General features: G+C 51.6%; 1 protein-coding gene across 1 annotated transcript; it reads left to right on the top strand.

Moving 5' to 3' along the window:
* Window positions 1-3966: 3966 nt before the first annotated feature.
* Window positions 3967-4890, top strand: LOC308050685 (olfactory receptor 14A16-like; the record flags this gene model as incomplete). The annotated part of the gene is made up of 1 exon (XM_080360836.1): window positions 3967-4890. One exon carries the CDS (start codon window positions 3967-3969, stop codon window positions 4888-4890), a length of 924 nt encoding a protein of 307 aa, XP_080216962.1.
* Between the last annotated feature and the right edge of the window lie 10511 nt (window positions 4891-15401).

The following is a 15401-nucleotide window of genomic DNA, read 5'->3' as shown; positions in this document are numbered from 1 at the left end:
AGGGGAAGGAAGGACAGCATCATTCAGGCTGGATGGGACCTCAGGAGGTGTGTTGATCAACCTCCTGCTCACAGCAGGGTCAGACCAGATTGCTCAGGGCTTTATCCAGACACATCTTGGTCACTTTCTGGGACAGAGTGGGTGCGCACTCCTGGGAAACAGCTTCCAGTGCTGGACTGTCCTCAGGACTAGAAAGTTTCTCCCTTTCTACAGCACATTTCCAAGCCCAAACATCCAGATGACTTTTTACCCATCTAATTGCACACTAATACAGACCATAATATCCTACCTTGGACACAAAAATATTGCAGGGGGTGACACTGAATGCCTTGCTGACTTCCAAGTATCAGTCCACCACTGGTAACAGACCATCAATGTTCTCCCAACGTCCACAACCCTGTCCTTTCCTCATAGAAAGCAAAGAGGATGGACAGGCACAACCTGCCCTGGGCAAACCCCGTCACCTTCTCTTCCAGACACCCAGAAATGGGGTCCCAGTGGCCATGCTCTGGGGCACAGCCCTTAGTTCCCCTGCTCACCCATGGGCCATTTTGAAAAGTGCACACACTGTGTGGGAGCTGCCAGTGGTCAGGGAGTCCCCCTAGTCTCCATGAGCTTTCCAAGATGGTGGATAGTGGCCTCACTGTGACATGGTCCTGCTGTCCCAGCTCCTGGGATGCTGCCCCTGCTGTCCCATAGACTGGAGAGGATTGTGTTAGTTCCAGTGACCCCTGACTTGATCCCCATCCACTGTTGGTTATTCTGCCTCCAGTCACAGAGGCCTGGGAGATCTTGCTGGAGAAGAGGGAGAACGAGAGGACAGAGGGATTCTCACCTCTTATTATATTCATCAGTGTCCACACAGTGTCTTTGTTTCTCCTTTAACTGTTCCTGCAGTAGTAACAGCTCATTATGGGCCCTTGAATTGCCTCACAGGTCTAGACCGAGTTCTGATCTGGACTGTTGCTGTGCTTGGAGGCTGCAGTCCTTGAGACCAGATGAACTCACTCCTGCCACCCTGCCTGGCAGTTCATTCCATCCATGTCACAGCTCTGTCTGCAGCACTGACAGCTCCAGCTCCCCAGTCAGGTCCCTGGCTGAGGACATGGCCTCACATCTGGGCTGAGCCACCCCAGCCGTGGTACCAGCCCAGCTCTGTCCTGCACAAGAAACCTGGTACCAAGTGTCCAAGAGCCCATGTGTGCAAAGGTTTTGAATCAGAGCACAGACATGACATGGCCAAAAATTGATGGATGTCTCTCTAGACCTAGGAGTATGAAACCAGAACAAAATGCCTAAATTCTTTTAACTGAAGATATTCCTTCCCCAGTTTGCAGAAATTAGATACATTCCTGTAATATTTGTGGTGTCCTGTCTAATGATGGGACAAGAAAATATGATTCTCATACCAATTCATTTTTTAAAATGAAAAATACAATGCTGGAAAGAAGTGTCTCTGAAGAGGAGAGAGAATCAACATCACTGATTACTACAACTTTGAAGTTGTGCCACTGGAGCCCCAGGGACACGTGGAGGAGCCAAGAGGGGACAGAGAAAGGGACATCATGGGCTGCTCCTGTGCTGCTGAGCTGGGCTGGGCTCCTGGGACACAGGGAGCTCATGGCAGCGGCAGCGCTTCAGAGAGACAGCTCTGCCCAGGAGCAGCTCCTCTGCACACGCAGCAGGGCTGAGGGCTCTGCCTGCAGCACCGAGGGCACAGGAGCCAGGCAGAGAAAGAGGAAAGGAAATGTGGGGGGAGGATTGCTGTGAGTTCACAAGGAGTGAAATCTTCACAGACAGTAAGTTTGTGGCTGCACATTATTACATCTGTAGATTTTGGTGGAATTTCCTAACGCTGGTACATCAAACGAGATACGTAAGTAAAACTATTAAAGACTTTCTTGTATAGATAAGGAGGACCTGCAGCAGAGCAGTGATTTCCTCCTTAAACCAACAGAGGGATAACACATGGCAGCTGCCTCCTGCTGAGGATGACTCCAGTTGTGAGAAGCTCTTTGTGCAGGCAGGGGTGGCCAGGGCTGTCCTGCAGAGCAGGGTCACTGCACCCCAGGGCTGTGCCGGGCAGGGACTCTGTCGCCTGCCAGGGTCAGCGCTCAGCCAGCCCGGGAGAGCCCAGCAACAAGGAGGGGAAAAGATGTGGAGGGAAGGAACAAACCCTATTGGGCTGGAAAGGTGCTTCTGCTGTGGAGAGGGTGCTGTGTGGCTTGGGGCTGTTCACATATCCACATCACCCCCAGCATTTTTCCAAGGAGATGCCTCAATGTCAAGGTCAATGCAAGGATTAGCAGACAGATAAGGAGCTTTCCTGAGCCTGTCATTTCAGTTTCCTCTCCCAAGGGGTGGGGGGTGCAGGAAAGGATAAAATGAAAATGAGCTCTCATGCTGAAACAAGTCACTGAGAGTCCTGAACTGCAACTGTGAGTTATCAGTACATCTGCCAGAAGGCTCATGACACCCCTTCCCCACCCCTCTGCCTGTGCACAGATCCTGCATCACCTTGGCTGGACCCGTCAGCCTTAGTCTGACCTGTCCTGTTTTCCAGCCTGCAGACAGGAAGATGCCCCCAGGCAGTGCCTGTGAACAGGCAGGATCTGTAGGGCCAGGGGGAGGGCACAGAGGGTGGGATGGTCTGAGAGCACTGACAGGGAACAGACATGGACAGGGAAACACCTCCCAGGGGAGAATCTCCAGGCAGCAGGGAAATGATCAGAAATGAGAGGAAACTGAACCCGGAATTGTTATGAGAGGGAGAGCAGAGAAAAGTCCCTGTGACCCCCTGCAGGTCAGATCCCTCCTGTGAGCAGCCCCCTGGCCTCCTGTCCCACCCAGCAAAGCCTCTGCCCTCAGGGCCGGGGGCTCCAAGGCATGAAGCAGCTCCTGTGCAGCCAGAGCTGCAGTTCCTCTGCAGAGCACAGGGGCTGAGAGCAGCTGCCCGGCACTGTTGGTGTCTGGGAGGTGGCTGCACAGCTGGGGAAGGGGGACGCTGTCTGAGTGCCCGGCTGCCTCTGCCCTGGCCTCTCTCACCCCCACCCTCACCGCATTTTCCTTCTTGCTCCCCTGCTCTGGGTCACTGCTCTTGGGATCTTGTTCTTGCTGTCAGGCTCTCTGGGGATGGCAGTTTCAGCTGCAGAGTCACAGCCTGATCTTGTGGGTCCTTTCCTGCAGGTGTGTCCATGGGCACACGTGTCCCAGCTTTGCTCTCACCTGTGGGCTGTGGGCAATGCAGTCTGTGAGCTGGGGAATGAGCTGTATGTGTCCTGGGCTAAACGTTGGGTGCTGAGACCTTAGGAAAGGGTGAGACCTGTCATGGTCTGAGGTGGGTCCCTCTGCTCTCAGCAGTGCCTGGTGGCTTTTCAGGGTAACATGGGAGTGTGATCAGCCCCCATCTCAGAAAGGTGCCAGCCCAGGGCAGCTGGAGCAGGACAGAGGGACAGAGCAGCTGCCCTCACTCTGCACTGACCCACAGGCACCCTCTGGTCTCACAGGACTTGCTCTGTTCTCCCTGAGTGCAGCAGAAATGCTGAGGGTTTCTGACACCCAACAACACTCTGCAGTGAATATGGGGGGATTTGTAAAAAAACCTTTAACTCCTAAACTGCCTTCACCATCTCTGTTCCCTATCACTGGGAAAGCAAGTGCTGACAGCCCTTCTGTGTTAGCAGAACCAGGACAGTCCCCACCGTTCCATGGCCCCACTTATGCAGAGCTGGGCTGACTTATCGACGGCCCATGGGCAGAGGCCCTGCCCTTGATTGCACATTTTCCAGCCCCAAGCAGGGCTGCAGCCACAGTGCTGAAGATGTTCTCCTAGAAAATCAAAAGGGTGTCTGTGTGTGACAGGGGAGGGTCTGTGGAAGTTGGTTTGATGTTTGTCAGAGAACACTTCCCTGGCTTCACACTGTCTTTTTCTTTCACATGACAGCGCCCCATGTTCAGGAAAAGCAAATGTCCAACAGCAGCTTCATCACCCAGTTCCTCCTCCTGCCGTTCACAGACACACGGGAGCTGCAGCTCTTGCACTTCTGGCTCTTCCTGGGCATCTACCTGGCTGCCCACCTGGGCAACGGCCTCATCATCACCACCATAGCCTGGGACCAGCACCTGCACACCCCCATGTACTTCTTCCTGCTCAACCTCACCCTCCTCGACCTGGGTGCCATCTTCACCATTGTCCCCAAGTCCATGGCCAACTCTCTGTGGGATACCAGGGTCATTTCCTACACAGGATGTGCTACACAGCTCTTTCTGTTTGTCTTTTTAGCTTCAGCAGAGTTTTACCTTCTCACCATCATGTCGTACGACCGCTACGTTGCCATCTGCAAACCCCTGCACTACGGGACCCTCCTGGGCAGCAGAGCTTGTGTCCACATGGCAGCAGCTGCCTGGGCCACTGGGTTTCTCAATGCTCTGCTGCACACGGCCAATACAATTTCACTGCCCCTGTGCAAGGGCAATGCCCTGGGACAGTTCTTCTGTGAAATCCCCCAGATCCTCAAGCTCTCCTGCTCACACTCCTACCTCAGGGAACTTGGGCTTCTTGTGGTTACTGTATGTTTAGACCTCTGGTGTTTTTTGTTCATTGTGGTGTCCTATGTGCAGATCTTGAGGGCCGTGCTGAGGATCCCCTCTGAGCAGGGACGGCACAAAGCCTTTTCCACCTGCCTCCCTCACCTGGCCGTGGTCTCCTTGTTCATCAGCACTGCCATGTTTGCCTACCTGAAGCCCCCTTCCATTTCTTCTCAATCCCTGGATCTGATGGTGTCTGTTCTGTACTCAGTGGTGCCTCCAGCAGTGAACCCCCTCATCTACAGCATTAGGAACAGGGAACTCAAGGATGCCCTGTGTAAACTCATATATTATTTTTTGTAAAGCAATAAACTGCCAATCTGCTTCTACATAGGTGTTTTAATGTAGCTAATTACAGGTCCAGCTTTCATCTGGATTTTTTGTTGTTATTAGTTGTTTTCTTATTGTGATAATGTTGTCATCCCCTTTCTAATTCACTGTCAGCTTTTCTTTTATAACTGTTGGCTGTGTCTAAACACAATAAAGGGCTCTTTAATGACTTGTTTTTCACTATATCCTTCCTGCAAGCCCTTATTAGAGTTGCAGGGATGGTTCCTGTGTTCATGAGAGGAGGGTAAAAGAGTCCAGCATGGCAGCCCTGCCAGGGAGCAGCAGCGCTTGTTCTTCCAGAGCTGTTCTGGTTCCACTCCACACTCTCCTTCTCATCCCTGGTGTTGGTGCAAGGCCTGAGTGCTCTGGCAGCTTGGTCACCGTCCTGCTGTGTGTCAGTGCTGTGGGCACAGGCAGGGACAGGCAATGGGCACTGCTGTGACAGAGTTGGCCCCAGAACAGCCTTTCCAGATAGAAAGGTGATCTCCTATGGGCAGAGCTGGAAGGTTCAAGTCTTCATTTTCCTACAAAGTTTTTCTCAATAACGTGTCCAAGAAAGTAACCCTCAGATTAAACACCATTGTACAGCTGAACAGTGTGCGTGTGCAGGACTGGCACACAGCAGTGTCCTCTCACAGCCAGGCTCCTGCCAGAGACCTGCAGGACCAGCAGAGCAGGGCTGGGCTGTGCCCCTGTGCACTGGACACCCCATGGAGCCCCAGGTCAATCACCATGGACTGGCCCCTCACAACCACCATTTCCAGCACTGGCCTCTCACACACAGAGGTTTTTCTTCCATCCATGGATGGACACTCAATGAATAGTTCATCAGTCCATATTTGCCTTGTACAGATGAAATGTGAGCACGCACATCATGTACGTGAGGTGACATGAACCTGAGTGAGCACAAACACCATCAACTATTCCTTTCCATTCCGTGCAGGCCTGTGGCACAGGCGAGGTCCTGAGGTCACTTCATATTGGGAGGAACAACCTATGGGAAATCACCTGAATGCAGCACTGGGTTGTGCTTCCTTGAACTGAGCTCCCTGTGTCCATTCCTCGTGACGTGGGACATGTCAGATGAGTGCAGAACAGGTGACACAGCGCAGGGCTGAGGTGTCTCCCGTCCTTTGGGAGTGGCAACAGGAGGCCAGAGAGAAACTGGGACTACGGCCTCTATGTGTAAAAGGGACAGACTCTGTCTCTGAGCATCCCTGGGTACAGAAGGAGTCCACGAGGCCAGCTCAGACATGGATGCCTGACAGAACCTGACATTTCTGTGTGTGACTCCAGGAACAAACCCCACTGCCCCAGTGAGACTGATCTCAGCTGCCTTACACAGGATCATTGCCAGATCCCCTTGCCTGGGATTCTGGATTGTGCTCTCATAAGAACCAGGGTAATTAGGGAGGTCCTGGGGTCCTTGGAAAAGGCAGAAATCAAAGCCATGTTCAAGAAAGGCAAGCAAAGGCATTGGGAGCCTGGTCAGCCTTTCTCTGTCCCTGGGAAGGGATTGGACACGTCCTCCTGTAGAATGCGATTTTAACTCTTTTGGGGGTGATGCAAAGATGGGTCAAGGCCTTAAACAGGACAGTGTTCACCCAGCCTTGAGCAGGACAGTGAGACAAGATGAGTGAGACAAGGGCTCTCTTCAAGCAAGGCAAGGAAGTGAGATGGGTATCTACACCCTGTAGGGAAAGGGGGGCAGGTGTAGGACTATGTAGAGCACCGTTCAGTCTTGGTGAGGTCCTGGGTGCTAAGGAGGGGGATGGATGGGTTCTGTATTATGAGGTCAGTTGGGTCTCAGACACTCATAATCCAGTCAGAATCATGTGGCTGCGAAGGGACAGTGAGGCCAGTTCTGTGTCTGGAGGTGACAGCCCAGCAGGGACATGGCTGGGAAAGAACCTCTGCCCAAGGGCCCACAGGCCCTACCCAGGAAGAGAGACGGGTTGTCATGTCCATCCCACCTGAGAACATGACGGGACATGGGCAGGGACATGGTCGTGTCTGTCAGAGAAGCTGAAAGGCCAGCAGCACTCATGGGGTTTAGAAGATCATGGCGAGGTGACTTTTTTCTGGTCAGGTAAAGACCACAAAAAGCCTAAAGGGTTGGGTTCCCTGCATGAAGGGCAGTTTATGAGATGGTCGAGCTTTTCTTGATAGTGGGAAGAAGCAGGAAAGAGAAAAAAGGAGTCTACTTGGAAGGTGAGGAATGGATATGAGGAGTAAGAAATGTCACTGGAAGGGCAGTGCTGTGGGGCAAGAGGTGACCCAGAGGGAGCTGGATCAGCCCATGGTTTGTGTTCCAAAGAGCAGCCGGTGAGGGTGCAGACACAGCAGTGAAGGTGCAGAAATGCTGGGTGAGAGCAGGTGGGAAGCGAGATGGGTGTCTGCAGCCTGCAGGGGAAGAGGGGCAGGGGCAGCACCGTGTGGAACAGCCTGTGGTGGAGATGGCAAAGGGCGCTGTAAGGCTGGAAGGGACCCACAGAACCCAGGTCTGTGTCCCCTTGGCCAGGGCAGTTGTCTCTGCCACTGACCCCAGGAGCAGACATGTTGTCCTCATGGCACTGGGGCCTCGCTGCCTCCTTGCAGCCCCATGGGGAAGCTGGAGGTTGTTGTCCCAGTGTTGTCCTTCCCTGGGCCTTGCACACCCACATCCCACGGTCCCAGGAAGAGCCCTGAGCCGAGTGTGAGGGACAGGATCCCCCTTCCCATTGCCTGGAGCTCATGGCTCCTCCTTTCTGCTTCAGAAAGCAAACCAAGGGGTTTCTGAGCATCAGAGCTGAAGAAAAGACTCAAAGGAGACCTCATGGTGACTACAGCTTCCTCACAAGGGGAGAAGGAGGGGAAGGTACTGATCTCTACGCTCTGACGACCAATTACAGTCCCCAAGGGAATGGAAGAAGGGTGTGCAAGGGGAGGTTCAGGTTGGACATGAGGAAAAGGTTCTTTCCCCAGAGGTGCTGGACACTGAACAGGCTCCACAGGGAGGTGTCACAGCCCCAACCTGACAGTGTTCAAGAAGAGACTGGACAACGTCCTCAGACACACGGGGTGACCTGTGGGGTGTCCTGTGCAGGGACAGGACTTGGACTGCATGATCCTTGTGGGTCCTTCCAACTCAGGAGATTCCTTGATTCTATGAAATACTAGGTCATCATATGCATGTCCACTGTGTGCATGTGGTGAGATGAACCCAAGGGAGCACAAATGCCATCAGCTGTTCCATGGGGTGCCATAAAGGTCAGTGGGACAGAGATGGTGTTCAGGGGTCTCTTCCAACCTGTGTTACTGTAGGATTCCATGAATCTTTTCCTTAGAGATATAAAATGCCCCAGAGTAAATACAGCAGCTCCTCTGAGGAACGTTTCTCCACTCAAACCCTTGATAGGAAATCTATCAGATACATTTGATGAAAGCAGCTCAGTTTGATCTGCTCACACACTGGACCACAAGGAGGGTGATGGTGGGTACGATGTCGTGTGGTCACTTGTCTCAGGAACTCATAGTCCAGTAGGAACCAATGGGTGTGGAGGGCACTGTGAGGTCACTTCTGCCTCTGCAGGGGATTGGCCAACAGCAGGAATATGGCTGGCAAAGGACTGTGAGGTCACACGCAGACGAGCAATGGGGCCCAATCAGCATGGCTTGATGAAAGGCAGGTCCTGCTTGACCAGCCTGATCTCCTTCTGTGACAAGGTGACCGCTGAGCAGATGAGGGAAAGTCTGTCGTGGGGAGTGAATGCGCCACACGGGCTGTGGGTGTTGTGTCCTTAGACTGCAGTGAAGCCTTTGACACCGTGTCCCACAGCATCTCCTGGAGAAGCGGCAGCTCGTGGCCTGGATGGTGTATGTGCGATGGGTAAAGAACTGGCTGGAAGGCATTTTAGAGCCATTTGTCCCCTTCCTGTTCACATGGGCATCCCATCAATGCAGCACTGCTCTACCCCAGTGTAGACAGACACAAGGCCTTCTCCTCCTGGACCTCTCACCAATGCCACTGGTTTCTCCAGCACCCTCATCCTGGACTGTGGGATGCCCAGAACAGCCCTTGCAAGACAGTTTCACAAAGCCTTTTTTCTACACCATCCCCACATCCCTTCTCAGTCCCCTCATGTACAGCTCAAGGACCAGAAAGGTTGGGTACAAGTAGGGTATTGAGAAAAATGGTCAGGAAAGCTTTGAGGTGCACAGAGAGCCCATCACCATGTTGGCAAGCTGCTCTCTCTGAACAGGCCCAGAGGACCTGGACAGCATTTGCTGTGTCCCAGAAACTCGCCTGGAAGGTTGGGATATGGAGAAGAGGTTTGGTCTGGGAAGGGACAGACAGGGGCTGGTGGAACTGGCTGGTGTGACCGTGAGACGTCTCCCAAACACCTCAGAAAAGTCCTGGCTCTCAGGGAGGCTGCATGGTCCTCTGAGAAAGAAAATAGCAAACATGACTTATCATGGAAGCATAGAACAAGTGTTGCTGGAAGAGACCCTTAAGGGGATCATCGAGTTCTCTCATGATCCCATTGTGATGTTGGGCTCTGTTTCAAACTGGAGCAGAGCAGGCGATGATGGGGCAGGACCCACCTGTGCTGTAGGTGACCATCTAAACCAACATCTCAGCCAGGGAACCAGCCAACACCTCAGTGTGACTCGCTCTGGGCAACGTGTGAGGAGTCCTGGGCAGGGCAGGTTCAGAGGGCATGAGGCGCTGTGCAAGACACAACATGATCTTGGCTTCATGCCTGCAGGCCCATCAGATGTCAGTTAATGTCAATGACAATTAAAATAAGAGGAACTGAAGACAAAGATCCAAAGCAGAGGCAAGTGTCAACATACTTTTTTTTTGTTTCTTTGGTGTAGTGTCTTTTCTTTGAAAAGGAAAGAGTTTTCCAGAGCTGGGCATGGATTCAGGACACAAATGTCTTAAGCTTCAGTGACACAAACACCTGGTGCCAGTGTAGATGCCCCGGGAACCCCTGCCCAGGCTCCACCTGCACTGCAAGGTGCTCTGGTCTCCCCAGGTCCTGTGTGATAGATGTCAATCCCAGGCCAGCACCTCAGGTACACTGAGCCCCTAAAATGGCCCTGGCTGTTTATGGTGAGACAGCTGATGACTGACGTCTGCCTGGAAATCCCCACTTTTTTGTTGTTGTTTTTTTGTTTTGGTATTTTTGTTTGGTTGGTTCGTTGGTTGGTTTGGGTTTTCTTTTTGGTTGTTGTTCTTGGTTGGTTGGTTTGGTTTTTGTTTTGCTTTGGTTTTGTGGGTGTTTTTGTTTATTGTGTTTGGTTTGTTATTTTCTTTGATTGGAGATTTTTGTTTAGTTGTTTTTTCAACATATTAAAATTTAAAAGAAAAAAGGCAAAAAGGGAATTATGGGGAAGTTTAATAAGGGAAGGAGAAGAAATATTGGTCTTCCCCTGTACTTCTATTACCAACACTCTATAATTTCATCTCCCTCGTCATTCAGGAGTTCCCACCTCTCCTGATTAAATGTCCCTGTCCAAGGACAACTTTCCAGCCCTGTCTGGATGTTTGCCCTTCCCAGTGCTCTCAGGTTTCTCCTCCACTTGCTCGTTGGTCATTCAGTGGCCTCTCAACTGTCTGGTTTCTGCTTTGAGCTTCAGGGAGTTACAAACTTGCCCCGTTCTTCAGAGCTCTAATTGACATGGCAGTCAACACGTTCATTGTGTTTATTTCTATCCTCTCCTGTCTCTCTGTCTAAAGCAGTTCTTGTGTGGGTGTCCCTTGTGGATGCTGGACCTCATCAGATCCACTTACACACACAGCTGAGGAAAGTGTTTTGCTGTTGATTGAACTGTGCAGTGTTTGCACAGGAGAGCAGGTGGAGCTGGTGCACAGGAGCTGCAGCATCTCCTGCAGAGCTCAGTGGAGAAGTCTGATGGAGGAAAAGTGATGCAATCTCTGGTGGCCAAGGAGGGACCCGTCAGACTGGGGGTGGGAGTGAGGAGGCAGGTTGTCCATACAGTGTCCAGCCTCAAGGACTGTTCTCCTGCCTGTCCAGATGTCTTCAGGAGACCCTCGGGATCAATGTCCAGTGTAGAATGCTGCTGTCACTTCTTCCATACACTGGAAAATGAGAGAAAATACCCTGGAAAGAAAAAACCCTCCCTTCTGAAATCTTCTTTGAAACCTTCATCAGCAAGTGTCCCATTGAAACCTCTACAGTTAGTTCTACAAGTCTAGAAGGTTTAAAGAAAATTACAGAAAGAAACATTGCTCATTAGGGCTTTCTGTGTTTTAATGAGCCCCATGGTGTATTTGGTGCTGAGTCCATGAACCTCAGATACCAAGCACAGACTGAAGAATCTGCTCAAGAAGTCCAAGCCAGAAGCAAACTCCAAAGTACCTTGAAGCATTAATGGGCCCCACTGAGGGCTGTTACTGACAAAGCCTCCCAGGGACTCGTTAGAGCAGATAATTGGAGGCTGTGATTGCATCAGGCAAAGGCAAAGTGCAGCAGCTCTGATGCTGAGAAAGCCCTTGGTTTGTCTGATGAAGGACAATGGCCAAGCCTTGAGCCCCTGCCCCTGGAAGGGAGATCCTGTCCCTCACGTGTGGCTCAGGGCTCTTCCTGGGGCTGTGGGGAGTACGATGCCCAGTGCAGGACAATGGTGTGACACTCCCTGGGGGTGCAAGGAGGCAATGGGGTGCCATGGCCATGACAACCATGTGTCTCCTCTTAGGCCTCGCTGGCAGGGACATCAGCCAGAGCCAAGGGGACAAAGACCTTGGCTCTTGCAGGGACATCCAGTGTCACCCTTGGCCATGTCCACCATGGTCCATCCTGCACTGTCCCACGCCTATGGCTGTTTCTCCACAGGCTGCAGACACCCCATGTGCTTCCCCACCTTGTTCTCAGCCCAGTGTGTCCCCACCTGTGCTGCTGTCTCTCCATCCTCACCAGCTGTTCCTGGAAACACGGAGTCATGACTGATCCAGACTCCCTCTGAATGACCACAGCACTGCGCTCAGAATGACATTTCCTGATCCTGAGCTCCACTCTGGACCTCCAGAGCTGCAGTTTCTGATGGTTTTCCTTTCTCATGCTGTTTTCCTCCACTAAAAACAAACAAACCAACAAACAAACAAACAAAAAACAAAAACAAAACAAACAAATAAACAACAAGCAAAAAACCTAAACTGCCACCATCATGGAAAGTGATTTTCAAGATTTCTGAAGCTACTACTGCCCTTTCTTGTCATGGTGTTACCATAGCCACCAACTAAGACCCTGATAGCTGCTCACATTCTGCCCCTAATCCCCAAAGTGGGACAAGGGAGAGAACTGAAAGGGAAGAGAATAACTGATGGGCTTAGAAAATAAAATTCATAAGACAATAAAAGTAATTATAAAATATTACTACTAGTAGTGTACAGATACTAAAATATACATAAAATAAATGATACTCAGTGCCATTCCCCACAGATCTCCAGTCATGTGGAACAGCTAACCCAAAAGAAGGGAGCGCCCTGGTCCTGAACAGCTGATCCCAGCAAGAGAAAGCAAAAATGTAAACGGCAGAAAGGCCCAACGGCCAACTTAAACACAACAAAATGTCACAAAACTGAACTAACACTGACCTCCCAACAGAATGAACAGAACTAACCAACGTAGTCAGGAAATCTGAACTAACCAACTGGAAAAGGCATCTCCAGTTTTATACCGAGCATGACACTAATGGTAGAAAATACCTCGTTGATTGACCTGGATGTCAATGAAGGTACTGTCCTGTCTGTGCCCCCACCTATCCATTTGCACCTGGAGCTGCACTCCAGAGAAGTCCTTGTTTTCACTGACAATAGTCCAGGTAAATTAAATACAAATAGATAAATTAAATTAAGAAAATACACTCAGTGCCATCCCCCGTGTAACTCCAGTCACACGGAGCAGCCAGTCCTGCAGAAGGGAGCACCTTGGTCCTGAACAGCCCATCCCAGCCAGAGAGAGCAAAAGGGCAACAGGCAGAAAGGCCCAAAGGCCAACGGCAAAATGGCAGAACGGCAAAAGGCCGAACTGACATCGAACTCCTGACAGGATGAAACTTCTGAATGGAACTCACCAAACCAGCTGGAAAACCCAAAGTAACGGATGTAACAAGCCCTAGAAGCCGGCTCCAGCTTTAGACTGAGCATGGCGCTAATCATAGGGAATATGTCATTGATGAGCCTGCATGTCAATCCAGGTGCTGTCCTGTCTGTGTCCCCTCCTGCCAATCTGCATCCTCAGCTGGATGGCCAAAGAAGTCCTTGGTTTCCCTGACAACAGCCAAGATCTCAGTGAGTTCTGACATTCCTCTCATAGCAAATGGCAAACACTGTAAAGCTGCTAAAAGACAAAATGAACTCTACCCCAGGGAAGAAACAGCGTTACCTCATTATTCTCATAGTAAATGTAAGCAAAAGACTCTACTGGCTGTGAAGGAGAGAGGTTCAAAATGCATGAGGAAAATTAACCCAATTTCAGTAAAACCAGCACGTTTCCTCAGCCTCCCCTGCACCAGGCTAAAGAAGTTTGGGTCTCTCAACATCTCCACACGTGACCCAGACTTTCTCTGGCCACACGACAGCTCCTCCCGTTCCTCCAGAATGGGGAACCTCACACTGGGACACACGGCTCCAGATGTGACCGCACCAGTGCTGAGTCACGATGGGCAATAACTGCCCTTGTCTGGGTGGCCACGCTCCTCCCAGTGCAGCCCAATGTGCTCGTGGGCATGTTCCTGCTCAGCACCACTGAGAACTGGCTGAACATCCAGGCTCAGAGGGTTGTGACCAGTGGCACAAAGCCCAGCAGGAGGTACCATGAGGAGCACTGAAGGACACCATATCCCCATCCAACATCTCCTCCTACAGGTGTCTCTTGGATCTCTGGAACCACCTCAGTGCCAAGGGGGAGAGCACGGCCTGCATGGGGTGGAGGAGATGGGGTCTGCAATGAGGGTCCAGGGGCAGTTTCTCCTGGTAGTTCAGGCAGCAACAAGCTGGGCTGGATATTTGGAGAGAGCAACTCTTCCTAAGCGCCTCCAATGGGCATGAGGATGGTCTCCAGTTTTCTGCATGCTGCCTTTTCTGGTGGAGATCACAGAGGCTGCCAGCCCTTTAGAGGACCCAGGACAGGCCTTGTCCTTCCTCTGGTCACAGCTGGACCCCAGTTCTCCAGCTTGGCCCCAGCTCAGGAGCCTTGTCTAGGGGTGACGTTTGGGGTAAGGTTGACAAGACTGGTTCATAAGTTTGTCTTAAGGACATGTGATGAGCACCAGGACTGAAGTACCAGAGCAAAAGGATGTTGCTTCTGGGTGAACACTTTCTTCAGTTTCCAGTCCAGGTCAGCTCCTGTCTGATCTCCCCCATCCCTCCTCTGATCTGCTCTGGTGCTCCTGGCCCCATCCTGTGCTCCCCACAGGGCCCCAACCTGGCACAAATGCTCTGCAGAGCAGTTTGGCTGCAGAACTATGGGGTGACTGCACACTGGTTGTGCTGCTCAGTGAGGGTCACAGATGCAACTGCATGGGCTGCACTGTCACTGAGCTCATTCCTGGGGGTCTAAAGCTCTGGAATGAGTCCAGAGCATTTCTTGGGAGTCATTGGGTTTTCCGCTCATTTCGGTTCAGCAATGCCTTCCTTGTCCTTCAGGTTCCCGAAACTGGTGCAGGAAGACGCTGCCTATCCCCTTCTCAGGGACAGAGGTAGGCTGACCAGCCCTGAATTCTTCAAATCCTCCTTCAAGCCCTTCTTGAAGATGAGCTTGACATCTTCCTTTCTTGAGGACCTCAGAACTTGACTCTGATTCACACTGTCCCTTTGGCCTCCTGTTGCCACTCCCAAGGATGGGAGAAACCTCAGCCCTGTGGTGTGTCACCTGCTCTGCACTCATCTGAGATGTCCCACATCATGAGGAATGGACACGGGGAGCTCAGTTCAAGGAAGAAGATCCCAGTGGGTGGTTTCCCATGGGCTGTTACTCCCAACATGAAGTGACCTTGAAACACTGTCTGTCTCACAGGCCTTCATGGAACCTTCAGGAATAGCTGGTGTCGTTAGTGTTCACCTGGGTTCATCTCACCTCACATCCATCATGTGCATGCTCACATCTCATCAGAACAATGCAGACATGAATTTCTGACCTACTCATTCCGTGTCCCTCCATGGAGGGAAGAACAACCTCTGTGAGTAAGGGAGAGAGGCCAGAGCTGGAAATGGTGGTTAGGAGGGGCCAGTCCATGACGATGCCCTGGGGCAGCTTCTGTGGGGTGTCCAGTGCACAGGGGCACAGCCCAGCCCTGCTCTGCTGGTCCTGCAGGTCTCTGGCAGGAGCCTGGCTGTGAGAGGACACTGCTGTGTGCCAGCCCTGCACACACACACTGTTTATCTATACACTGGTGTTTGAATCTGTGGGACACTATCGTAAGCATATGATTGAAGATATAAACCATCGTGTATTACCCTGAGGAGATCACCTTTC

The sequence above is a fragment of the Nesoenas mayeri genome, assembly GCF_963082525.1.
Source record: "Nesoenas mayeri genome assembly, chromosome: 29".
Lineage (NCBI taxonomy): Eukaryota > Metazoa > Chordata > Aves > Columbiformes > Columbidae > Nesoenas > Nesoenas mayeri.
The sequence above is the reverse complement of the archived record's forward strand: the minus strand, read 5'-3'. Positions and strand labels throughout refer to the sequence as shown.